This window comes from Lagopus leucura, unplaced genomic scaffold (genome assembly GCF_019238085.1).
Source record: "Lagopus leucura isolate 7727_CA_CO unplaced genomic scaffold, USGS_WTPT01 Super-Scaffold_100001, whole genome shotgun sequence".
Taxonomy (NCBI): Eukaryota; Metazoa; Chordata; class Aves; order Galliformes; family Phasianidae; genus Lagopus; species Lagopus leucura.
Genome location: NW_024962262.1, coordinates 95,303,411 through 95,330,214, shown reverse-complemented (window position 1 = coordinate 95,330,214; position 26,804 = coordinate 95,303,411). Strand labels below are relative to the sequence as shown.

The 26,804-nt window shown below is 41.2% G+C and overlaps 1 protein-coding gene across 1 annotated transcript; it reads left to right on the top strand.

The window, feature by feature from the left end:
* Window positions 1-178: 178 nt before the first annotated feature.
* On the top strand, window positions 179-25,001 carry CCDC80 (coiled-coil domain containing 80). The gene is made up of 8 exons (XM_042866519.1): window positions 179-847; window positions 1,216-3,125; window positions 7,771-7,927; window positions 13,049-13,185; window positions 13,755-13,903; window positions 17,654-17,757; window positions 19,203-19,283; window positions 23,607-25,001. The coding sequence occupies exons 2-8, from the start codon at window positions 1,224-1,226 to the stop codon at window positions 23,951-23,953; spliced, it is 2,877 nt and encodes a 958-aa protein (XP_042722453.1). The 5' UTR covers window positions 179-847; window positions 1,216-1,223; the 3' UTR covers window positions 23,954-25,001.
* The last annotated feature ends 1,803 nt before the right edge of the window (window positions 25,002-26,804 follow it).

Below are 26,804 nucleotides of genomic sequence, written 5' to 3'. Positions count from 1 at the left end.
TGTAATGGGAAGAAAGAGAAAGATGAGATTGGGGAGCGCAAGGGAGCTCGGAAGCGCAAAGGAAAGAGTTAAGGCTGGAGTCACCCTCTCTGAAGTGCGCTGTGATGCTGTGCAGTGTTTCAGCCCCCAGAGCCTTCCTCCTCCCTCCCTCCCTGTGTCAGAGTAGGGAGGAGGCGGGTTCTGCTGAGCTGTTAAATCCTGAGTGAAGTTTCCCCCATTTCCAGTGGCCACTGTTGTCTGAAGCTGGTTCTGAGCAGCGCTGGGGTTACCCTGACATTTCTGGGACCGTAAAGAGCCAAGAAGGGAAGGAGAAGAAAAGATTAAACTTATACAATTTGCTTTTGTCTAAGTGTGGAGAAAGGGGAAAGGGAAGCATCTGCTTTTTTTTCAACATCACATTCCTGTGTTTTTCTTCAGCCTGGAAAATATATTAATGCTCGTGCTTTCCTTTCTGGAAACAAAGGAGCTAAGCTGGACTGAGGAAGCAAGGAGTGGGAAGGAGGCTTGAGGAAGTTTGAAAGAGAGAGACTCAGAGCAGCTGGGAGTTTCCTTTTCTTAAATGAAATCCCTGCCTGTGTGGGTAACCGGTACAGAAAGAAGACAGACCTGCAGGTAAATGGAGAAGCAGAGATCCCAAAGGAAATTTCCACTCACCTCATCCCGCTTGTCAAGAACGTGAAGAAAAAAGAAAAGGTAAAAGATACACAAGTAGACAGACGGGCTCTGGGACCTGCTAGGCTGTGTAAGGATAAATCACCGAGCAGCAGCAAAGCTGTATGGCATTTGTCTCCTTTTAAAGGAAAAAGACGTGAAACCTCGTCTCTGGAAGGGGAACTTCCGTGAGAGTGTAAGTCTCAAGTCTAATTCTTGGCTTTCTGCTCTATGTACCAGACCTATTCTCTCTGTGTGTTTGCATGTGTGCATGTGAAAGCGTGAGAGACTGAGAGAGTGAGAAGGATGTGGATCATGATGTCCTTTTGGATAGACAGAGTTGTGTTACAGATGGATGATGTCATTTTTTGATAAAATGATCCATTTTGTGCTTTTCCAAAAATAACTTTTAAACTCTACAAAACCACTGGGGTACTACTGAGGTGTAACCAGCACTCTTAAATTCCTAAAACTATCCAGTCTCTTTCTGTGGTTTTATTTAATCATTTGTGCAAATCATCATACTGTTAACACCTGACTTTTTCTCCTCCTTCCCACAAGCAGATTGCACAATGAACTGGAGGCCAGCTCTCAGCTTAGCCCTGCTGTGGACAGCATGGCTAGTTTGTGGCTCTGAGACGACAGGGAGGTTAGCAGAGAGAGGGAGCCATGGAGTTAGGAAAGTGCCTCAGTCTCACAGGGCTGCAAGCAGCCTCCTGAGAAGGTCTGGAGCATCCCTAAAGAATCTGAGCCCAAATCCCCAACACCCCGTCACCAAGAGAGATTCTTCAGTACCTCCAAAGGCACCTGCCAACCTCCTGAAAGAGGAATCACGTTCCCAGCCCAGGAGCATAGGCACCAGAACAAGGCGGGTACAGAGACTCACAGCTGCAGCCAAATATTCCAAGTCTGAGATGATCAAAGATGAAGGGATATCTACTGCCCCACAGTCACGAGCAGTACGCTTCCCTTCAGGATCAAGCTCCCCCAATGTCTTGGCCAGCTTTGCTGGGAAAAATCGGGTGTGGGTCATTTCTGCCCCCCATGCCTCGGAGGGCTACTACCGGCTCATGATGAGCCTGCTGAAAAATGATGTTTACTGTGAACTGGCTGAAAGACACATCCAGCAGATTGTGTTGTTCCATGAAGAAGGGGAAGAAGGAGGAAAAGTCAGAAGGATAACCAATGAAGGAAAAATCCTGGAACAGCCACTGGATCCTGCTCTCATCCCTAAACTCATGAGCTTTCTGAAACTAGAAAAGGGGAAATTTGGCATGGTGCTGCTGAAGAAAACTCTACAGGTGGAGGAAAGGTACCCTTACCCTGTAAGGCTAGAGGCCATGTATGAGGTCATTGATCAGAACCCCATCAGAAAAATCGAGAAGATGAGACAGAAGGGTTTCATACAGACTTGCAAAGCAGCTGGGGTGGAGGGACAGGTGGTTGAAGATGACAATAACGGGGGGAGCACCCAATCTACCCCTGGTGGTGGGCATGTCCAAGTATCAGCCGGAGGGAGGAAGGAGGAACCAAGGAGGAGCAACAACCAGCCAACAAGGACCAAAACAGTGAGAAAACCAGTGACAACCACTGTGGCTACTCCTCTGCCTACAGTAAGGACCACTACCCTCCCTACCACCACTGCAGCCACCCGGCCCACCACCCGCACAGTGACAACAGCAAGCAGGCCTACAACAACAACTACACCCGTCCCCACCACACAGAGGACATGGACCACAAAGTCACATACCACCACGGAGTACCACAGGCTGCCAGCAGCTTCTGAGGCCACCACACCGCGAGTCATGGCCTCTGAGGATTTCTATTCTCCTGTGTGGAAGGCAAATCGCAGGGACCGGCAGCGAGGCCACCCAGAGAAACACCTGGCAGCCACACGGAAACCAAGCAAAGGTGGCCGCTATGAGAGCTTCACAGAAGTCCCAACCGCCCCCTCAGTGCATTACACGAAGGCAAGCGTGAGTAGGTTTAAAGATAATCGAACAGACAGGAAGGACTATAACCACAGGGACCTGAATGTCACACCAGGGCAACACAAACCAACTAAGACTAAACCACCAAAAAAGAAGACGCAAGAAAAGATACTGAGTAATGAATACGAAGATAAATACGACCCAAGTAAGCCTGCTAGTCCCCATCTAGAGGAAGAGATTGCAGTAGGAAGTATTCCCCCAAAGAAAGGGAAAGAATCAAAGAAGCATGAGCGAATGGATAAACCTGAGAAGAAAAAGAAAAAGGACAGACCTGACAAGCTGCAGAAGAGTGAGAAACAGTCCAAGAAGGACAAAGCTGAGAAAAAGAGCAAGCAGGATAAAGACCGTAGCAAAAAAAACAAGAAGGGGAGCAGAACAGAAAATGAGGATTTCCCCAAGTCCAACAAGAAGCCTTTCTTACAGCCTCCCAGGAAATCGGTGGCCAACCTCCTAGACTATTTTGAAGGCAAAAGGCGGCTCATTGTAAGTAACTTGTTCATCTGAATTCTATTTCATAAATGAACTAGTATCTCCATCCTAGTAGGAACATGGGGAACAGAAAGTTTATGGTGCTTTTGTATTACTCTATTTTGTTGATTTTGTTTAAGAGATCAGATCTCTAGATTTGGAGGATCATTGCCAACATGGAAGTTTTTGCAGCCTCATGTAGAAAATCTTACGTATGGTACAAAAATCCATCAGACAGGAATTAGGTTAAAACTTCTTCCCACTCACTTCCATGAGCCATCATACAGTCATCAGAATATTTTATTTTCAATAGATATACAGGTATCAGGATCCCTACAACTATATTCAATAAAATGAAGTTCATGTGGATTTCAGTCATTGCTTTAAGGCACTTGCCAATGTCACTACATTTTGATGCTAAGCATGTCCTGCCAGCTGGCAAACCTGTTTTGTATTGGTGCTGGTGTCCTAAAACTGGAAGCAAGCCAAGTGTTTTTGGCAGTATTATGCATGTCTGACTAACGATATGTACAAAGGCATATGACAAGTTTGCCCTGAGGTAGGACTGTTATATGTGCCATTATTTCTCGTGGGAATTTGGCGTTCAGATCTCCTAGATATCTTCAGGGATCCCATACAAACTTTGTTCCCTTTTATTCTCCTGCTGTTTTTATTAAACAATAACTGTATGGTTAGTTTTCAAGTCTTAGAAACTCAGAACAATCTGGAGTTACTTCTCTCAGGGTTTAATAGTGTTGTATGTTTTTCCAACGACTTATCTAAAAAAACACTTCACCTGCAACAGGAAACAGTTTTAGCTGTAGTACAGATGTTTTTCCTGGCAGATGGCACATATCCTGAAATGGCACACTTTGAAAAATAGTTCTTTAAAAATATTATTATGGGAGCTGGTTTCTTGCAATTATTCCACTGCAAGCTGGCCTCTTTGACAGTTATTGTTCAACAGTCAGTGTCACAACACAGTTTTCACTTTGATGCCCCATATTTCAATCCAAATACCTAAGACGCCAAGCCAAGATTTCAACCACTGGAATGTAATTAATCATTCTGTTGATGATTCACAAACGTAAGTAGAATCCAACTTTCTTATTCCCCTCCCTATTCTTCCAGCTTTAGGGCCTGTGCAGAGCTAGAAGAACATTCCCTAGCATGTTGTGAGTGGAGAAGAACAATCATATAATCATAGAATGGTTTGGGTTGGAAGGGACCTTTAAGATCATCTAGTTCCAAGTCCCTGCTATAGGCAGGGACACCTCCCTCTAGACCAAAGCCCCATCCAGCCTGGCCTTGAATGCTTCCAGGGAAAGGGGCATTCACAGCCTCACGGGGCAACCTGTTTTCCAGTATCTCACCACCCTCACAGTACAGAATTTCTTCCTAATATCTAGTCTAAACCTACCTATTTCCAGTTTAAAACCATTTTCCCTCATCCTGTTGCATAAATATCCTTATAAAAACTCCATCCCCAGCTTTCCTGTAGGCCCCCTTCAAGGAACTCGAAGACCACTATCCTCAGAGCCTTCTCTTCTCCAGGCTGAAGAGCCCCAGCTCTCTCAGCCTGTCCTCATAGGGAAGGTTCTCCAGCTCTCTGATCATCTTTGTGGCCCTCCTCTGGACCTGCTCCAACAGCTCCATGTCTTTCTTGTGCTGGGGGCTCCAGAACTGGACACAGTACTCCAGGTGGGGTCTCACGAGAACAGAGTAGAGAGGCAGAATCATCTCCCTACATCTGCTGGTCACACTTCTCTTAATGTAGCCCAGGATACAGTTGGACTTCTGGGCTGCAAGCACACATTGCCAGCTCATATTGAATCTCTCATCAATTGACACTCCCAATTCTTTCTCCTCGGGGCTGCCCTTAAGCCATTCTCTGCCCAACCTGTATTTGTGCTTAAAATTGCCCCAACCCAGATGCAGGACCTTGCACTTGGCCTTATATATTATATATATAATATAATATATTATATTATAGATTATAATATTATTCAATATTATTATTATTATTATTGAAAAATTTGAACTTAAGTTAATTTTGCAAATAATGCTTGTCAGTTACATGTTAAATACCAGTTAAGCAAACCAAGGAAGTCTGAGATCTTTGAAATTTGGTCATATATGTCAATGTTGTGGCTTCCAACAACATGTCTAGCATCAAGGCAAATAAAAACAAATATGTAAAATGTCAAAATCTGAGCTTATGGATGTCAAACTGTTAATTCATTACACCAGCACAGTCACAGCAACTTAAAGGCTGGTCTGAAATTTCAATCAGCTGATACCAGGCCACCTGTCAGCTGCATTTTCATTAAAAGAGCTGCACAATCTCAGGCTGTCAGGCTAGAACTCACTGAAGAGAAATGATTGTGCCATTTCCATTGTATTTCTTTAGTATCTAATGCTACCTTCAGCCTGCTTGTCCTGAAGTTTCTTGAAGGACAAGTTTGAGGTAATCAATAGTAAAAGCAATGGCTGAAGCCTGTTCTCTCTTTTCCATCCCCAGCACGTGGATAACAAAAAGCTTTCCAAGCTTCATTAATCCATACACATGCATTTTTGCACTCCTTCCTATCAAACTATTCAGTTCACTTAGGGTAAGTCCTTCTAGCTGGACAAACTCTACCATTCATGAGTCTTCAAACTCCTCTAAAGAATTAGCCCACACTGTTACAGAATTGGCCCTACCTGAGTAGAACACCACCACATTGCTATGATACTGTCTTTCAGTCACTTTAGTAGACTGTCTCCCAAAGACGTGTTTCAGTCCTCTCCCAGTACAAGAGAATTTTAAGAGAGTCACAGGCTTTTAAGACTTATGCATCATTAAGGATTTCAGTTTGCAGGTTTCAGCATGCTTTTCAAACATACAGATTTCTGAAGGCTAATCTGCGTTAAGTTCAATTAATGACAAACATAGGATCCACCTGTGAACACTGAACAAGCACATGGGTATTGAGGTCTGCAGCCCCACCAGTCCATACTAAGGGTTTTGTTTCATTCTTACTAACATTGAGAAGTCTTGGCTTACTGAGTTTGGGTTTTCTGTTTATTTCCTTATGGTGATGAAGTGCAAGCTGACAGTTTGTATAACAATTCATTTATGCACACGTGCACATATATGAATACACACACGCACATACACACACATGCATGAAAATGCAGGTAGATGTGATGTATTTTCTGTTTGGCTTTAACAGTCCTAGAACAAAGCTTTGATGTGAAGATTGCTTTGCCTTTTAAATGCTCCCTGTTTCATTTTGCAAGATCTGAACAAGTACATCTAATTCAGACTTCAGTGTGTGCTCTTATTTACAGCCTCTAAAACTAAAAGTACAAGGCAAACCAATGGTCTGGTTTTGGTTTCAGTCCTCAAATCCCCTTGATGATCTTTTCTTAACTTGAAGTATTTCTGTGCAATTTAAAAACAATTCATTACATGTAAATCAAACACTTTTTGTGTTTAATTCTCATTCACCCAGGGCTGTAGTCATGCCAGGGAGTCTTTCTATAAACTAGTCAGATTTTACAAGCTGATAAATGCCCCCTACATTTCAGTACAGTGATTAAAATTAATAATGAGTATATCGTAAACATTAGCCTTCAGGCCCTATGAACATGAGGTATATAGAAGATAATTTTACCTGCTACAGACTGAAGCATAAGCTTGCAATTGACGGATTCTGGTATTTTAATATATTAAATGATAAAATTCAGATTCCAACTCCCTTTGTGTTTGGAGGAGTGGTTGCAGGTACTTCAGTGTGTTGCACTGACAGCATTTATATGATTATGTTGCTAGACTGGGGGCATTCCTCTCCAAACTTCTGGAAACTGCTGCATAGAACTACTGCATGCTGACCAGACCATTGGTTTGCACTTTCCTCTTAGTTTCAGAAGCCATGAGTGAGAACATATATTGAAGTCTGAATTAGACCTGTCATCAAATCTTGCAGAACAAAGCAGGGAACATTTAAGAGACAAACACCCTTCCTGGGATGTCGGAATCCTAGTCACTGATGAAGGAGCCAAGTTATGTGCTTTAAACTTCTTTAATCTTGCAATTGTTAGGAGACTTTGAAATGAATGGAGTAACATAAACTGTGGATAATTTTATACTTTTGTTTTTATAACTGTTCTTCCTCCTGCTTTATTATTCAATGAGCTCTAGTTGTAATTGCACTGTCATAGTCGAAACAGCCACAGGAGCTCTGCTTGGAGCATAAGATGAGGATGGAGTAGCTGCCAGGCTGCCATGTTCCCAGTGCTCCTGCTGTGACTGGGTGGGAGGAATCCTAAATATGTTGCATCCCTGGTGAGTGGGGGGAGATGTGGTAGGGCAAAGGATAATAAGAAGGTAGAGGGCTTCCTGTAAATTCCAGTGTCATTTCTCCTACCAGTACTGTGGAAAGGCATTGGAAGAGCTGGTGCTACCATGCTTCCTATGGCTTTCCTGGGACTGGTTGGAGAGGACTAGTCTTAAAGGTATGCTACAACCACAAGCAAAATAAAACTATAGAGGAGTCAATAGCTTTATGAGAAAGAAATCCAAGGTTGCAGACAGAGACTAGTTCTCCTTCAGTGAAATAGTAATCTGCTTCATTTCTTATATTAAACAAGCTCTTTTGTCTCTGCCACCAACCAGCTGATTACAACCCCCAAGGCGGACAACACCATGTATGTTCAGCAGCGAGACGAATATCTGGAGAGCTTCTGCAAGATGGCAACAAGGAAAATCTCAGTCATTACAATTTTTGGCACCATGAACAACAGCAGCATGAAAATTGACCACTTCCAGCTAGGTTCCTTTTTTTTATATAATTTCTTTCCATCTTGTGGGCACATAACAGACAGCAAAGGGAGAAATTTCCCCAGCTTGGGTCAAGACCTAAGCAAGACCATCTGCTGTGGGATAGTAGGACTTTCAAACCCATTCCTCCTCCCTCCATGCTGACTACTGTCATTCTGTATTTATGTAAAGGTCTCTAATATTTTCCATGCTTAGGCTTCCAGCGCTGTAACTTCAGCTTTTTTTGTGGGAATTCATAAAGACAGTAAAATAGTGTAACAGAGAAAAGGCCTGAAAATTTGATGAGGACATGGAAAATGGGGGAAATGGGGCTCAGCTCTACCAGTATCATGAATACTAACCTCACTATCAGGATGGTTGTCCTAATACAGCTCCACCATTGTTTCTTTTCTAAACCATGGGCGGCTAGATATTTGCTAGCATGTTTTAAACACGGTTTAAGGAAACTGTCTGATGTCATGAAGGAGAGGAGGTGGGGTACAGAAGAAGCTGAAGAGAATGTTTGAGATGATAATTCAAAACTCGGTCTAAGCTTACTCTGTTTTGAAGTTCAACATCATTAGCTTTCTGTCCTGCCATATAACATTTACTTATGCCTTTTCACTCCTCTTGAGGCCATGGAAAAGGCTTAATTTTGCACAGGGACACACTCACTGAACCCAGGACTGTGAGAGAAGCGTGCCAGGTAGACTCCTTGAAGTGAGTTCTTTTCCTTCCAAGATCAGCTTTTCTAGGCTTAACAGATAATTTTGAGATGTTTAAAGTGAGTACTTTCTCACTTTTTTTTTACAAGTGAGGTCCAAGAACGTTTTCCTCTCTCTGCTAGTAAAGAGATATTAATTTAGGAGATTTCATCCATACCTTCTAAGTATGGGCAACCCTATATATTTGTACTAGCATACCTGATATTAAAAGGTTTACTGTTTTAATTCTGATAGCCTCTCTTTGCCCAGAAAGCAAGATACTCATCAGTGTGTCTGTTTATTGCTGGCTGTTAAGAGGTTAATCTTTGGAGGCACTATAAATCAGACTGTGCAGGTCTTGTAAAGCACTTCTTTCAGCATTATCTAGTTCCACTTTCTTTAGAGTTCCAGTATCTGCAAGTGGCACTGGGCATCCAACTCTTACGTAGTTTTTAAACAACAGGTGTCAGTGCTCAGGTCCTGGGGAAACCCACCAAAGCCAGCAAGAACCTGTCCTTCAATTATGGTGGAATTTGGACAGAGACATCAAGTCCAGGTCCAGCAAAGCACCTAAGCTTTAGTGTCTTTTAAAGAATGTAAGCAATCCTGTTGCTGTCTGCATCTACAGCTTCGCACCAGTTTAAGTGTTTTGATGAACCAAGGCAAATCAACAGTATATAAACTACTAGTTTTGCTTATAAGTGACCACATTCAGAAATTCATATGGTTTGGTTTCCCAGACCTTAGAAGCAATGTATGATGGAATGGAAAGCTCAGGACTACATGATGCTCCCATCACCTGTCTCTTCCAGAGTATTTCAGATCTGGCATAAAACTGGCTGGAAAATGATGGAACTATGCCTGGCTTCCAGCCATGGCCCTGCTACTACCAGAGAGAGGGGAGCTAGCTGGGGGCCAGCAGACTTGTCTCTGAACAGCAGAGACTCACATATCCAGACTATCCATCCATGCATCTCTCTGGCAAATCTGGAGTGGTACAGAATTTTCCACATCAGACCAAGGTTACTCAAGGTCACTTTTTCTGTACCTACACCATCTGTCTGTCAGTGGACTGTTTAGGAATATATTTAGCTCCAGTCTCTCTAATAAACAGACATTCACTCTGACATAGACCATACTCTTTCAGCCTCTTCCAAACTTAACTTACACCCAAACTTCTCCCAAACCACAAATGTGTATAACAGCTTAATTCTCATAGGAGGAATTAACTTGTGGAAAAAAAGCAAGAGACTTAGAAGGGTATGAGCTAACCTTACATGAGAAGCTCACCTTACATTTTTGCCCAGAACACCTAATCTCCTGAGCTTTTTCAAAATTTTAATAATACAAACACTTTTCTATTCTCCCTCCCCTTCTCCTCTACTCTTCTTGCTGGCATAGCCTCTTAATGGCACAGTCTCTGTCAGCATCAGAGGCAGCAAAAACTCCTAACAAATGTTTTGTTCACAGTATTTTGCCAAAGTGAGAAGTCTTAGCAGCCAGCACAAAGGGATCTACTTACGTTGCTATATCCTCAGACTTGCTGTGCTAGTGAATTATAAGTGACAAAAACAGAAAGGCCCACAGAAAATACTTCATCTGGAATTTCAAACATATTTAGAAGTAGTTAATGAAAGAGCTCATTAACACTGTTTGGCCTAGACTGATTTATGATGAAACCAAAGACTGTTTCCCATTGGAATGACAGAAAATCAGAATCCTTTTCACCTCAAGTTAGCCATTTGGTCTCTTTCCCCCACATCCTGGGAACAGGGCTTCAGTGAACTAAACTGCAGTTCCAAGCTGTAACACAACCATCTTACAACCAAAGCCAGCACATAATCTACTAGGCTTCTATACTTTCACAGCTAAGTACTGACATTCTTTGTTCGACTGAATTATTTGTAAAGAGTAACTCATCTTTCCAGCCTATCTGGCTGCTAAAGATATACTGAGAAAAGATTTTACACTTTTTCAGTGACCTATACAGAAACATCAAAGAGAATTTTGCTGGTGGTAGCAGACGGTCTCAACTGTGTTGTTCTTCAGGCTGACCCAATATGCTTTATGACAGTGAAGGCTGGGGACAAGTGGTGAACTGGAAAAAGGCTATCGGATTAACTTATATTTTCCTCTCCAAAAACCACTTCTAAGTTTGCATAAGTTTTCAAGGCAAGTCAGTCCTTCTGGCTTTTTTCCCCAGAAAGCATTTTTCTGTATCACTTTTGTCATTTGTTTTACTTTACATTGTAAGCTCTGAAAGAAAACATCCAAACAGTGAAACTCTAGAGTGCTATCTTCATGTTGCTATTTGCAACCTTTGAAGCAAAACAGTGCTATGAGTCAGTTAGTGTAAGGTAATGTACCATTGAAGCTGTTTTCCACTAACCTCTCTTGCATTATTTTACCTCTGTACAGACCAATGAGAAAGTGCTGATCTTGCTTTGGGATAAAATTGCAGGCATAAGTATGAATTTTGGTTAATGTTTTAAGAGTCACGCTTGACATTAGTAAGATGTAAGTCTTGTTTAAGAAGCATTAAAGCATAACTGAACCATATAACAGAGAATTTATAACATTACCTACAGTCCTTCACAAAACTGTGAAGTGCATATAACCACCTACAACCATTAAAAATGTTGTCTGTAGAATGATTAGTATAGCCAAATTATAGCACTTGATGGTGTTTGGCTTTTTTTCCCCCCAAGGTATGAAGTTTAGGTCAGGTTCTGATCCAAACATCTTCCCAGAGATTTAATTTAGAAGTTTCATTGAGTCTGTCACAAAGATTGGATCTATTGCAAAATTTGAATCAGATTAGCTTGCTCCCAGAGGCTATGGATGTTTAGAAATATATATATATATATGTATTGTTTAAATACTCAACTATTTTCAAAATATACATTTGTTCTTGAAGAAGTATTTTCTGTTGCTGGATGTTGAAATCAGTTCATCTCATGTCTGTTTGTTGGTGAGTAACAATGAAGCAGGAGACAGTAAAGCTGAACCTCTGCACTGCAGCTCTTTACTGGCTGTGGCATCTCTGACTTCAGGCAGATCACTTAAGCCACGACTGAGATCGCTAAGTGATGATGAGAGTATTTATGACCTAGTGCTGTCTTAGGGCATAAACAAGTAGTATTTGAAGACAGCTCTTTGGCCCCCAGGTGCTTTATTTCACTGTGTGTGAGACTTCCCTGCTTTTTAATTCCCAGGCCCATAGCTGCATCTGGAGGCCTGCTTTAGCACTGTCGTAGTTGTACAGTGCTGTTCTGGATGCTGGGGATGAGCTGCTGATATGGAGGCTTTCAGGACTTGGCCCTAACGCACTCTGGCTTAAGGAAATTAAGGATTCTCAGTACCTCCATGGGCTTGTCCTGAACACATTTCAAATCTCTGTCACAAGTCACATGGATCTAACTTTGTAAATACATACCTAGACTATCTTTTGGTACTTGTCATCAAATGATGATAAATCATTTGAAAATGGTGAAAGAGGTGAAACTTTTAGGTTGAAACTTGAAGCATCAGACTAATCATTTTTCATGTTAAATAAAAGAAAAGAGACATAAAGTTCTGAGGCGGGCATAAAGTTCTGAGTTAGTTAAAAATCTTTTTGGGTGTTTGGTTCTTTTCCATTTGAATAATTTGGACATCTAGTAATTCTGTAAGTTTCAAAATGAAATCACTGTCTGCTTTTTTTTTTCTTCCTCTCTCTTTTCTGAAAGTTTTCTTAGGGTAGAACCAGTGAGTATGCATAAAATCATTCTCAGAACACCTTTTTTTTCCCCATCAATGTGCTAGAATATGAAATTAACATCAGCAAGCACATAGAAGAGTGCCACAGCATGGTATTTGTGCAGACCCAAAGAGCTAAAACTGCAGTATCCAAGATACGTTTAATGGTTTCCAGTTTCTTGTAGTCACTAAACATCCCATGTAATTTTTTAAGACAGAAAGATACTGCAGAGTCCTGGACAGCCTCAAGTTGTTCTAACTACATTTTACTGACTCAAATTCTCAACGCTTTCCAGCCTCTGCAGGAAACTGTCAGTTTCTATTTTCTATTGCAGGAGCAGCTGCATTTCAGGAGCTATTGAAATAATTAACACACACATGAATATATAAATATGTCTGAAAAAATCTCAAATCCCTCTCCAGAAAAGAGTAGGCAACCAAAATTTTTCAAAAGCAAGTAAAAATGCCTAATGTTGAAGTACATGAGACCTAGGGTAAACTCATTTTCCAAAAATACTGAGACAGAAAACTGGACAGTTAAAAGCCATAGCACTGTTTTTGAAGATCTTGCCATTGCAGTGGGAAGAGGGACTATGGAAGATGAACTTCCCTTTTTCTTGCAAGATGTAACTGAAGACAACTTGCTGTGCAATTCCATGACCGTTTTTATTTCTCCTCTGTTTTGTATTAAGATAACGAAAAGCCCATGAAAGTGATAGAGGATGAAGATCTTGTGGATCAGCAGCTCATCAGTGAGTTGAGGAAAGAGTATGGGATGACCTACAATGATTTCTTCATGGTGCTGACAGACACTGACATGAAGGTCAAGGTGAGAATTCTGACTCTTGGAAAGAAAAGTCATTGAAAAATATGAGAAAAATAAATAGATGAAATTATAATATAGGCTAGCATGTCAGGCACATAAGAGATTGTCATTGCTAGATGACAAGAAAAAAGACAGTAAGAGAACATGTCAAGAATTAGATCTTCATAATCTGCAGATGGGAGGATCTCAGGGATTGTGGCTTTCTGTGGGGATGGTGAGCTGACACTGCTGGGACAGGGATGTTTATGCAGTACCTGGTATTTTAAACACAGTGTGACAACTCACCAAGATGTTAACTATTTTATATGACAACGCCCTACAAAAGCATATATTGACAATGTGTTGCCTGCAATGGCCTGGTCTTAACACATTGGACAAATAATCTGTCATTCCCAAGGAGCAGTCTGACTGCAAAAATAGGAATATTACCATAGTTCATCATCTGTTTTAGGCACTGCTACCTGCGTGCATAGGAGGATATTTGAATCTCTGTATACCCTACAGTGCTGCAATGCATGCAGAAAGAATGCTAATATGTGGACCATTTTTCAACTGTTCTTTTTGCTTGACAGCAATACTATGAAGTACCCATAGCAATGAAGTCCGTGTTTGATTTGATCGATACCTTCCAGTCACGAATTAAAGACATGGAAAGACAGAAAAAAGAGGGCATTGTCTGCAAAGAAGATAAAAAGCAATCCCTTGAAAGCTTCTTATCCAGGTATTACCTTCTGCTCTTAACTGCTGCTTGTCCTAGTAATTGCTGTCTTACTAGAAAAATAACTATCCAACTACTTCTACAATTTTTAATAGAGATTTCTCAGTGCTATCAGTGTTAAGCAAAACAGAGATGTAGCCACAGCTGCATGCTGTCTTGCACAGAGAGCTAGAAGTCAGTGTGCATGTTGTTGCACATTTTTTGGACACTAACTTTCTGTATATCAGCCTCCCCCAACTTCCCCCCCCAAGATACGGAGATAATAACACTGATTTGCATTAGAAGAGCAAATAAGGATTAATTCACAGATGTTAGCTCATTGTTTTGAATGTATAAAGTACAATGTTGATGTTTCAACCACCATCACAGTCTCATTAATCCCCTTCTAATCCTTTTCATGTAGTTTGATTCACTAATTCATTTGCTGTAATTTCCTTCTTATACTGCTTAAGATAACAGTTGGCCTTTGCCAGTATTAGTCATATTAGTCATGCATTACAGATCTTGCAGATGTTTCTTGTAAATGCCTGAGAGGCCTTCTGTAGAAAGGCAGTTTTGTTTGTGCAGTCTCTATATTTCTCTACCTGCGAGACCTAAATACCTTGAAATAAACGTTTGGATTGTGGGAAAATTCAGACCCAAAGAACAGCAGTACAGAAAAATTTACACAAAATTAGGGCTATCTCATCACTCTAAGCTTTAAGTGGTACTACTGTGTTCTCCTCACCTACTATCAGAATCCATCCAGGTACACCTTTAATGCCAGATGCCTATGCAAATAACTGGGACAGAATAATGTGTTATGACACGAGGGGGAATGGAGCAACAGGCAAATTGGTAGGTTGTTTATTCATGAACATCTTAAAATTTTATGGCCACTTCTACAGAAAGAGAACCTTTAACAAGACATACCCCACCCTCCTCACCACCTCCTGCTTAGGTCTCAGTGATTCATCCTCAAGACCACCAAGAAGAACCACAGTTTGGAAGCAGCTGTCCAACACAAGAAAGAGCTTGTATGCTGAGAAGTGGCAGCTCCCAAATACTTCTTTGCTTATGAACAGCCTTAGTAGTAAATACACGTTAGAGAAGCAGGCAGGAAAAATACAGAATGGTGCATCTATAAACAGAACTACTGCTGCACAAAATTTGTCTGTTGTCTGTGGAATAGACATCAGGTTTAAGTATTGGGTGGACTTCATTAGCCACGATAACTGGTCAGATTCCCAGCAAGATTACTTCCAGCTTTGTCCAAGATTAACTTTCCAGCTGAACAAGAGACCTAGCGTTGCAGATTTGGGAGGTCAGTTGTACTTAGGTCTCTCTGAATGTAATGCCTATTTATTTCCATGGAAACTATAACAGATACGAAGAGCACAACAGCACTATTTGATAGAGCAAGTTAACAGCTACAAAACACCATTTTTCAATATAGGCACCACCATCAGCTGTGCAATTTCACTAGTGATGAAAGAGAGCATACATGCAGTACTCATACAAATCTGCACAGGTGGAGGTGACCCACTGTTGCTGTTGTCACTGCTGAAAAGTCCCTCGTCCCCCTCATCCCCCCCCCCCCCCCCCACCTCACTGTGCACACATCCACACTCTGATCTCCATATTCAGCAAGTGTTGATGAATGACAGTGGGTGACATTTTTTCTGCATGGAGGAATTCAGCAACACACCTTTTCTTCACCCACACTGCCACGTCAGATGCCAATTTGTCAGACTGCCCTTCTGCTGCCATCTGTCACACAGCAACAAAATTTAACAGAATATTGGTAGGAGTTTCAACCTCTACTTCCATACAACCAACATAATAAAACAGGAGACGTTACTTTTAGAACAGCCCTTGTAAAATTGCAAATGTTGTTCTTTACAACTCTGTCTAGTGTGAAAGAAGACCAAGAGCCAGGACTTCCTTAAGTAATTCTTAAAAACCACACATATTGGCAAGAGATCCTTGAATTTCCTTGGATCCCTGTAACACTGAGACACTGGCTGTGCTGCTTTCGGGGCTCACAAATCAGAATGAGAAAGAAAACCAGTTAGATGAGGAAGACAGCGTGCACAAAGGGAAGGGTCTGGCAGATTATTTGGGACAGGAAGACCAGTTTGTGTTTCCCACGTCAGGAAAATAGGCATAAATTTGTATATTAGTGTTTCTAAACCAACAGCTGTAAAAATCTAAATAAATTAATGTATTGGTTAGATGTGACTTCAAACAAGCACACAGGTATAGGCCTTGCCTGGGATAGAAGAATTCACAACTCAAGTGACTGTTAATATTCTTCATCTCTAAGCATCCAAAGCAGATACTCAAAAATTAGTAAGTAATCATTAGAGTATCTTAAAGCAACTCAAAGGTAAGGTACTATACTCATTTACGCCGTAGACAAAATATGATCCAATGTTCCCACTCTCTGTCCTTGTTTATAGGCAGCCAAGTGTTTTTGTTATACAAAGTATCACCAAAAAAAAAAAAAAATCTACTATTTTCAGAAAAACAAGAAATTTATCCTCTTTTCTTTACATCATTATATGATTAATACATCTTCTTGTTCCCATTTGCATACCTGCATGCACATCTCACATCTCCTAGCTGTTCCTCCTGGGCAAGATTAAAACTGAGGAACTTATTTTACAAAACAAAACAAATAACTTATTTAAGAAAAAAAAAAAAAAGCATCAGTCAGTCAACAAGATAAAGAATTAGGCAGGAGCATCCCATGCATTCTCAGTAACTTCTGTGACTGAGCAAATCCCACAGTATTTTCTGCATTCTCAAGTGGAACAGTGTCGATCCACTGCATTAGCTTTTATTTTGAGATCTTCATGTGGTGCTGCAGAAAGGCAGACTATTATTGTAACAGAGTAACATCTGCATCCATTTAAAATATCATTTCCTGCTATAAAAATATCCCTGCAGCTCTGCAAATTCCTATAAATCTGACTTATTTAGGTTCAGTGTATAAGTACCTTTACTCAAAAAAGGGGCTGTTTGCAGAGTATTAAATAACTCTGTAGTTAGAATTCTTAAGGGTTTCAAGTGTCCCTATGGCATTCCCTTTCTCTGAGAGGACAATGAAAAGTGATCCTCAGTGCATAAGTTTGGTTAGATGAGACACCCCTGTTAAAGAGAATTCCAAAATCTATTCTGCTGCCCAATGGATGGCTTATGTAGCCACAGTCTCATACAGACATCTACGTAAACAAGACTAGATTTAAGAGAATGTTAAAAGTATTTTGAGTGAGCGTGTGTGGTAAAGAAGAAAAAGAGATCAGTGATTATTTACATAGAAGCATGAGTTATGTCTGAAATGAAGATACACCCTAATTCTCAGACAGCCCTTGGACTGCAAAATAACAGAGCAGTTCCAGCAGCAGCAAATGACATAGAAGCTAAAATGTCTAATGAGAAATTCTACAGGAATCTCTCTTGCACTTGAATATGCAGGTCTCAGCATTGTAATATCCAGCAAAGGTGGCCTTCAGCAAAGATCTTAAGCTTTTCAGTGCTTGTGTGGCTAAACTGCAGCAAAACTGCAAGAGTCTTTTTTGTTTTGGAGCTGTACAATTCCAGATAGGCTTTATCCTCTTTCCATGATGAATGGAACTGGGAAGAACTCCCAGCAGCCATTTCTTAGAAGTTGTGAAAGTTACACGTATCTCAGCCTAAAGAACAAAAATCCTCAAAGTACTCCAATCGTATGTCATGATGGTTCCCTGTTGCACTCCCTTTTGTTTTCAGGTTCCGATGGAGAAGGCGGCTAGTGGTGATCTCTGCTCCCAGTGATGAGGACTGGGCTTATTCCCAGCAGCTTGCTGCTCTCAGTGGACAAGCCTGTAATTTTGGTGAGTCAAAGGAAATTACATTCTTGCTCCCCAAAAACCACATCCTTCCTGGTGATGCGATGGATTCTTTTGCTCAAGTCTGAAACTAGACAATCTGAGGAGTCTCACAACTGAAGCTTGTAGCTACTCCAAATACAATTGGAAAATACCATGATAAGCAGGTAGTACAGCACCGTCAGCTAACAACACTAAATCAAGCGTTCCCTAGAATCCTTTGCTTTAGGCAGGAAAGGTTAGTGCTCTGAAGCTTCTCTTCCAGCTTATACTTCAGAAGATCTACCTTACTGCATGAATTAATGATGCAGCGCCTTGGAAAAGTCAGATTTTTATACCCAGCTTAGAGCTAGAGAGATGCATGGGTATCAGTTGCTTTTTTTTTCTTTTATTTATTTTTTTCCCCCTTTTCCTTCCTGCTCCATTTCCAAAACCTGTAAAAAAATGTTAATGGAAGCTACTTTAATCCAGCAACAACCTTCTCAGCTCCTTAACTAGGCACTTAAGATATTCACTAGAGAGACAGACTGTTCCACAAGGCAGTTGAGAGCAAGACTGTTTACAAAAGCCTAGAGAGCCTTGCACCTTAACTTAGGTTCCTAGCAATAACAGCGTGATGCAAGGCCTAGACTTTATTACTCCTGTAACAGAATGAAATAGGTCCCATTCAAAAGCCATTATTTCAGTACATTTCAACACTGTTACTGCTACACTGCCTTGTTTACTCATAATCACCCGGCTTTCACTTAGAGCTTTAGCAACATCTTATTTGGTAACTCCCAAAGAAAACTGTGGTATAAACCATTGTAAACTCCTTTCAGAAGAACAGAACACGGCCATTCCTTCTGCCTCTTGCTAAGAATAGACTGAAGGACCTCCTAAAGGGTTTGTCTTCAATGGTTTTTCTTAACCAAGTGATGTTTCCAAGCATCTGATCTCCACATTGTAAGAAGTTACATCAGAGATTTTGTAGATCACATAGACTCACATTTCACGAAGAGGTTCTGAGTCCCTTAAGACTTTCTTCAACGCTGAGGCAACAGTCCAAACTTCTGCTCAGAGCAAGTGAAAGAAGTGAATGTCTGTCCTGAGCCATACAGTACATTGATCAGCAGTTTAACTGTTTCTTATATCACCCCTAATTATGTTTCTGCTATATGACAAGAACTTTACCCATGAACAAAACAGTACAGATATTGTTAATTTTGGAGGTGGCCTCTGTGAGTTACTGGTATGTCAGTATGCTAGCTTATCCCCATGTTTGCGACCAGGTGATGTGACTGGCAGAGACTCAAGGAAAACTGGCTGTTCAGCTTCACAGAGGGCTGCTAATTTCACAGAGACTGGCTGCTAATTTAGCCAGCATAGATCTGGCTGAATTAACTGAAATCTGTCCAAGAATGTGCATAAAGAACTGGTCTCACTCAAAATCTCCCTCATTTCTTCCACAGGTCTGCGCCATATAACTATCCTCAAATTGTTAGGAGTTGGAGAAGATATTGGTGGTGTCTTAGAGTTGTATCCAATTAATGGTAAGTGACTGTTTCCAGTTTCTTCACTACTATTCATGAAGAGCATAATGCAGTACTGTGTTTTGTTTTTTTTTTCTGTAATTTCTCTAGAGGGATGGATATGATTGAATTACATTTTTCTTTCCATTGCTTAAGAAAAAAGGTGGCAGAAAAGCAAACTTTCTTGATATACCTATGCTAAATACCATACAGCTTCTGTAGGACAGAAAAGCCCGAAGATGATCAGGAAGGCACCTCACATTTTCATCTTCCACCGATATACACAGTCCTAGGTACAGTCTACACATGTTGCTGTAAAGGATCTACATGCTTAAGAATTTGTAAGGCTAATATCTAGCAGATTCTCTTATATGGATCCATTATCCATCGTCTGTTCCACTTGCATCCCAGCAAGCTAACTGATTCTTAGGAGCACTAGCTGTCAAGGAACATTTCAAAGGCTAATTATTCTTCTATTACCTGATCCAAACAACTACATCTATCAGTGAAGAGATGGAAACAGGAAAGAGCTTATTTACTCCCTTGTCATTCTTACAGCACTGTACTAGAAAACATCCCTGCCCTTCTAGCTTCATAAAGACATAATTCCATGCCTAAGAAAGAATAACAGAGAAAGCAGATTTTGTGCTTCCTTTCTCAACACCTTCGCAGTCTCCAATTATTTTTCACTGAAGAACTTCATGACCTTGGTTTCAGAATCATAGAATCACTGAGGTTAGAAAAGACCTCTAAGATCATCCAGTCCAATCATCCACCACTATTTCCTACTAAACCATCTCCCATAGTACCTCATCTAAACGTTTCTTGATCACCTCCAGGGATGTGACTGCACCATGCCCATGGGCAGCCCATTCCAGCACTTGAACACTGTTTTGGAGAAGAACTTCCTCGTAACATCCAACCTAAATCTCCCCTGGCGCAACTTGAGGCCATTCCCTCCAGTCCTGTCGCTAATTATGCAGGAAAAGAGGCCAACCTCCACCTTGCCATAACCTCCTTTCAAAGTAATTATAGAGAGTGATAAGCTCAGCCCTGAGCCCCCTCTTCTACACACAAAACAATTCCAGTTCCCTCAGCCACTCCCCATAAGACCTGTGCTCCAGACTCCTCACCAGCTCCGCTGACCTTCTCTGGACACGCTCCAGGGCATCAACGTCTTTCCGGTAGTGAGAGGACCAAAACTGAACACAGTACTTGAGGTGCGGCCTCACCAGAGCTGAGTACAGGGGACAATAACCTCCCTGCTCCTGCTGGCTGCATTCTTTCTGATACAAGCCAGGATGCCATTGGCCTTTCTGGCCACACTGTTGGTTCATGTTAACCAGCCTAGCATCAACCAACCTCCCCATGTCCATTTCTTGCACACAGTCTTCCAGTATTTCTGCCCCAAGCCTGTAGCATTGCCTGGGTTGTTGCGGCCAGCGTGCAGGATTTGGCACTTGAACTTCATCCCATTGGCCTCAGCCCAGCTTTCCACCATGTCCAGATTGCTCTGTAGGGCTTTCCTACCCCCAAGCAAATCGACACTTCCTGCCAGCTTGGTGTTACCTGCAAATTTACTGAGGGTGCACTTGTGCCCTCATTCACATCATCAATAAAGATATTAAACAACATAGACCCAATACTGACTGCGAGGGAACACCACTCATGACTGGTCACCAGCTGGATTTAACTCCATTCACCAACACTTTCTGGGCCCAGCCCTCCAGCCAGTTCTTTACCCAGTAAAGACTGTATCTGTACAAACAATGGGCTACCAGTTTCTCAGGAGAATAATGTGGGAGACAGCATCGAAGACTTTGCTGAAGTCCAGGGAGGCGGCATCGAATTCATCGAAGACTCTGTTGAAGTCTAGCAGCAGGGCACCACCTCTGGTAGACTCTCTTACAAGCTGCATCAGGAAGTTATCTTCCATTCACTCTAGAAACTTCCCAGACTGCTTCTTCTGTGCTGCGTTCTATTTCCAAGATACATCAGGAAAGTTGAAGTCCCCTATGAGAACAAGGGCTGACGATCATGCAACTTCTGCCTGCTGCTTGTAGAATGCCTCATCTGTCTCTTCACCCTGATTAGGTGGTTTATAAGAGTCCCAGCAGGATGCCTGCCTTGTTGGCCCTCCCTCTGATCCTTACCCCTAAAGATTCAATCTTATCATTCCCAGCCCCAAGCTCAATAACATCAAAACACTCTCTAACATAGAGAGCCATGCAACCACCTCTCTTTCTTCAACTGTCCCTTCCAAAGAGCTTACAGCCATCTACTGCAGCAGCACTCCCAGTCATGGAAGCAATCGCACCATGTTTCCATAACGGAAATTAACTCATATTTGTCTGCCACACAATGCCTTCCAGCTCCTCCTGTTTGTTGCCCATGCTACATGCATCAGTGTAGATGCACTTCAGCTGGGCCTGTTGCCTCATTCCCAATCCCATCATTATTCCCCTAGGCTCATCTCTAGCAAGCTTGGTTTTTAGCCCCCTCCTCCCCCTTCACATCTAGTTTAAAGCCCTCTCAACAGGCCCTACCAGCTCCTTGGCTAGCATCCATATCCTGCTTTAAGACAGATGAGACCCATCAGCAGACATCAGGCCAGGAACAGAGTAAACTGCCCCACGGTCAAAAAAACCCCAATTTCTTGTGATTGCACCAGCCTCAGCCATGTATTTATGAGATGGGTTTTCTCGTTTCTCTCAGAATACATCCCTGCCACTGATAGAGGAACATACAACCTGTACACCTGCTCTGCCTATTAACTGCCTCAGTCCCCTGAAATTCTTTTTGATAATCCTCAGGCTTCTCTCAGCAACTTCATTGCTGCTGGCCTGAACTATCAATAAAAGATAACAATCAAAGGAGCAAATCAGATACTGTTATACATGCTATGTAGTTCTCAACAGATACCTTTAATGTGCTTGTCAAATCACCCTTTGATTTCATGTTAACTTTTAGCATCCATACTTCCCTCTGAGAAACTCCATAAATCTGCAAACCAACTCTTACTTGTCCTAAACGTGATTCCTATAGGGCTATTAGATATCCCTTACCTTTTCTGTGGGTAAAAGTTAATTAATCCCTGCAGTAATATACACAATCCTGCTCCCCCAACCCACTGACAAACCTATGACCATCCTCATTGCTTTAGATTTTTTTCCAGTTTCAAGGTGAGAGAATCAGACGCGTATGTGGTATTCAAGAGGGACACAAAAGGTTTACATAGTGGCATAATGATATTGTTTTCCTTCCTGTATCATTTTCTTCATAGCTTCTAACATCTGTTTTGGCTTTTTGACCACTAGTGAGCAGAGAACAAGCCTTTCAAATAACTCCCTTTCATAAACATAAGCTCTAACCTAGAATAGCACCAGTCCCACCATAGACAACTGTGAACTTTACTGGTTACAGAATCACAGAATTGCAGGGGTTGGAAAGGACTTCAGAATATCAGAGTCCAACCTCCCTGCCAAAGCAGGTACCCTACAATAGGTCACACAAGCTACCTTCCTGTACTCTAGGAACTGATGATATATTATTCCTACCCTGTTTCTGCCTTCCAATCATATTATCAAAGTTTATTTTGAAGCCTTCTAGTAATCTTCATCAACTGTATCAGCCTGACCACTCTCAGCTACCCACTCACAAATCTCCTTTGGAGAATCTCACAAAGTGGGTAAGCAGGATGCCACTTCATGGTAGTCCTGTTACTACATCAACTCTGCATATAGGTGTCCATTGACCCTAGTTGTCTTATACTTTCTGCCCACTTAGTACAGCCTTCATATTTATAAGCCAAATTCAGCAGATCAGCATGAGAGCCTATTTTTTAAAGTCATCAAGACATCTGCCACTTCTCAAATTTCATACAGCATTCCAGCTCAAAAGTGAGGCTCTACACTGCCATTAATGACCCAGCATATTCATCCTGCAGTGCTTCACACTATCACATTTCTAGTGTAGTGATTTCTTTCACTGTGACTATTTGTGTGCCTTCTGCAGACATTAACCGTTACTCAAGCTGCAAAAGAAGCAAAAGACACACATGCATGCCAGGTGAGGAAAAGGTGTGCCAGACCACAGTAGCTTCAGCCTAGAGGATAAAGACAAATTTACTAACCCTAACAAAACTGTTAAAAATGCATCTCTGGTTCACAGTACAGCAGCCTTTCATTTCAGAACCAGGAAATACTACACTGCAAATGTCAAGAATATTACATTATCAAACGCTAGGCTGTATCTCTTCTCACACTGCAAACTCACTGAGTTACTGACACTCATCACTGTTGCTTAAACAAAATGCCAATGCTGTTTTATGTGATCACTTTCTAGGAAGCGCTACTGTAGACCGAGAAGATATCCCAGCTAACTTGGTTAAAGACATTCGAAATTATTTCCAAATCAGCCCAGAGTATTTCTCCATGCTTCTAGTTGGGAAAGATGGAAACGTCAAATCCTGGTATCCTTCTCCAATGTGGTCTATGGCAATTGTGTATGATCTGATTGATTCCATGCAGCTTCGGCGACAGGAAATGACAATTCAGCAATCGCTCGGCATGCAGTGCCCAGAAGATGAGTATGGTGGGTATGGTTACCATAGCTATCACCAGGGATACCAGGAAGGTTACCAAGATGACTACCGTCACCATGGAAGTTACCACCATGGATACCCATACTGAAAAGAGCAAGATAGTCTCTGACTGCCCTGTGCCTGTCTTCTAATAGCTATCCAAGCAATATGTGGCCTGTTGCAGAGTTTTTCCAGGCCATCTAGATATCCACGCCTCCTTCTTGCACTGTTCAATCAAGGAACTTTGGTTATTTGCCTTCTCAAAAATGCAGAAGCCTTTTTACAGTGAAACAATTCAAAACCATAGTATTGAAGCTTTAAACAATAAAGACTCCTTTATATTTTTAATCCTAAAAACAAAAGGCATCAGCAGTTGCTATTTCTTTGTACTAAAACTAAACAGAAAGTCCCCACAGCCTCAGTCCATGGACGCTACTGTAGGGCAGGACATGAATGGTCTGACAAATATTGCAATGCTCTTTTTAGTATTTTTTCTAAGAAAAAAAACCCTGTATTTATTGGAAAGTGAGAATTTTGCATTGCGCTGATGAAGATAAGCAAAGAACTTCAAAACTTTCCCAAAAAAGGAAACATTATGAAAGACGCCTTTGACAAGTTCTTCAATAATAATTAAAAAAAATCCTTTTGAAGTAATTTGTCTAAAAAACACAGCATCCCTTCTACAGTGCATCAGCATTGTAATTTGCTGACTTTGCCAATGAAAGTAAGAATTTTTGGTTCCGGCAGTACTTGTTCCAACGCTGAACAGTGTAAAGTTCTCTTAACAGCAAAGCTGGCTGCACGCGGCCATCTAGTCTTTTAATTGGGTCCCTGTTCTTTTAGGTCTTACACACCTGGCAGTTAATTCTAAGTTAATGAGAGCTAAGTGAAAACACCAGCCATATAGTCTTGTCTGAAATAAACTAAAAGCATTATTTCTAATCAGAAAAAAGGAAAACATTGTCAATTCACATATTTTAAATAAGTTGTACTAGCTCTCTATTGTAATGTTATGTAAACTATTGCTCTAAACTCCAGATTTCCTTCTACCTCTTCTCATATCCTACCCCCTGAAAAAAGAAAAAAAGGATGAAATGTTTATAGAATTGTTTGAGTATAATTTGATTTGCTACTAAACCAGCTGTATTTCTGCCACATTTTCTGAAATGGTTTTCTTCTCCCTTCTCACTGTTGTCTTCGCGCATTGGGTCCATTGCATAACCTTATTCTGTTGAAGTCAGTTGCAGAAACTCCTTGCAAAGCTGTGTTTTCAGTATCATTTGGGTTAGATTCCCAAATGCTAAAGACTCAGCAGCAAGATTCAGGAATATGTTGAAGTGAAGGCATCATGCAAATCTTCACATTGGCACAATAGTCTTGTCTACTGTTTCAGGCACACCTGATCAGTCACCTTTCCTTTTTATAATCTGTCACATGGAAGCATATTCCAGATATGCATTCATGCCTTTCATGCATATGTGTAACAGGGCACTCATTAGGTTTTGTCATCACAGCAGTAGCACTGGAGTAGGTAGAAAGTACAACTCAAAACTGGACAGAGCATGCTCTACCATGTGAGATTTTGTATTTTCCATTTTGTTTTTGCTTTCTTTTTCCCCCCAGATGTGGATTGTTTTGTTTAGTTTTTCTGATGGAGTGAGGGTTTTTGTTGTTTTTTGTTGTTGTTGGGTTGGTTTTTTTTGGGGGGGGGGAAGGTCATATCTTGCTTACCCTTCTGAAAGGCAGACAGATGTCAAGAGGTCACAGGGCCTGGCCAGTTGTTCCTCTGCATTAGACCTAGTCACCTTCCAGGGCTGGCTGCCCTCTGCCAAAAGGTCTAGCCAACACAGGATACTGCTTCTATCTTATAACTCTCAGGTTTGTGTCTGGAGCTAAGTGGGCAAAGATAGACTTCTGACAGATCCAATCTGAGAGGACTGATGCCTGCACAGTACTTCTCTTTACCTACAGAATTTCTGCAGCTGAAAACAGAGGACAGAGAAAACAAAACAAAAAGCCCAAAGAGGACAGATTAAAAAAAAAAAAAAGTTATAGAACTGAAAGTTTTCTAAGAAAAAAGATTGAGTCCCACAGCTTAGTCTTAGAGAACAAGTACAAGTACTGAACCAATGCATTAAGGTCAGTTACCTAACCATCTTTGCCTAAAGCAAAAGCAGAGGAAAGTGTACCTAACAGCCACCACCTGTTGACAAAAGGAGAAGCATCTCTGGAGTGTCTTCTTTCAGTTTTTCATTTCAACTTTCCTATAACCTTATTTTTCATGCAAATGAAAAATAAAAGCTGTTTTAATTGACAGTACAAAACATGGAACCTAAACATCCTGTGCCAAGCAGTAGGAAGAGACAGTAAACTTACAAAAGACAGGGCTATGCCTAATCCAAGTTGTGCAAATATCAAACCCAGTCTTGGATGTGGAAGTTGCATTTAAAAAAAGCAACTCCAAACAAGTTATGTACTGATAAGGGAGGCTGGGATGTGCTCTTAACCAAAACTGCACATTTTAACATTATAAAATCTGAGACACTCAGTATGATTGTACCTTCTGGTGCCAATTCTGCCTTCATTACAAAATGGCTTAAAATTACTAACAACTTTTAGCAATGACTTAAAATCCTGATTTTGCAACCTACCTCTCCCTGTGGAAAACTAAAAGCAAAGCCTGGGAGGAACACTAATCCTTTTAACAAAAATTACCTCAAAGACTCCAAAAGTATCAGAGAGACAGACAACTCCAGACCAACACTTAATCGTGCCAAACACAGATCAAAAATACTGCATCCGTCCCTGCAGCACCACTGTGAGGACAGGTTTATTGAGATTAAAGCCCTGTTTTTACAGTTCTGAGGAGGAAGTTTTGACACAATGAAGGAAAAAATTCAAAACTTTTTTCTCATCCATATTTCTGGGATTTGATTCAGCTTGAGCTGTCCTTTAAGCAC

Coding starts and splice junctions, on each gene's coding strand:
- CCDC80 (XM_042866519.1), top strand. CDS start 1,224: ATGAACTGGAGGCCAGCTCTCAGCTTAGCCCTGCTGTGGACAGCATGG. Junction 17,758..19,202: donor TGGACAAGCCTGTAATTTTG/GTGAGTCAAAGG, acceptor TTTCTTCCACAG/GTCTGCGCCATATAACTATC. Junction 19,284..23,606: donor AGAGTTGTATCCAATTAATG/GTAAGTGACTGT, acceptor ATCACTTTCTAG/GAAGCGCTACTGTAGACCGA.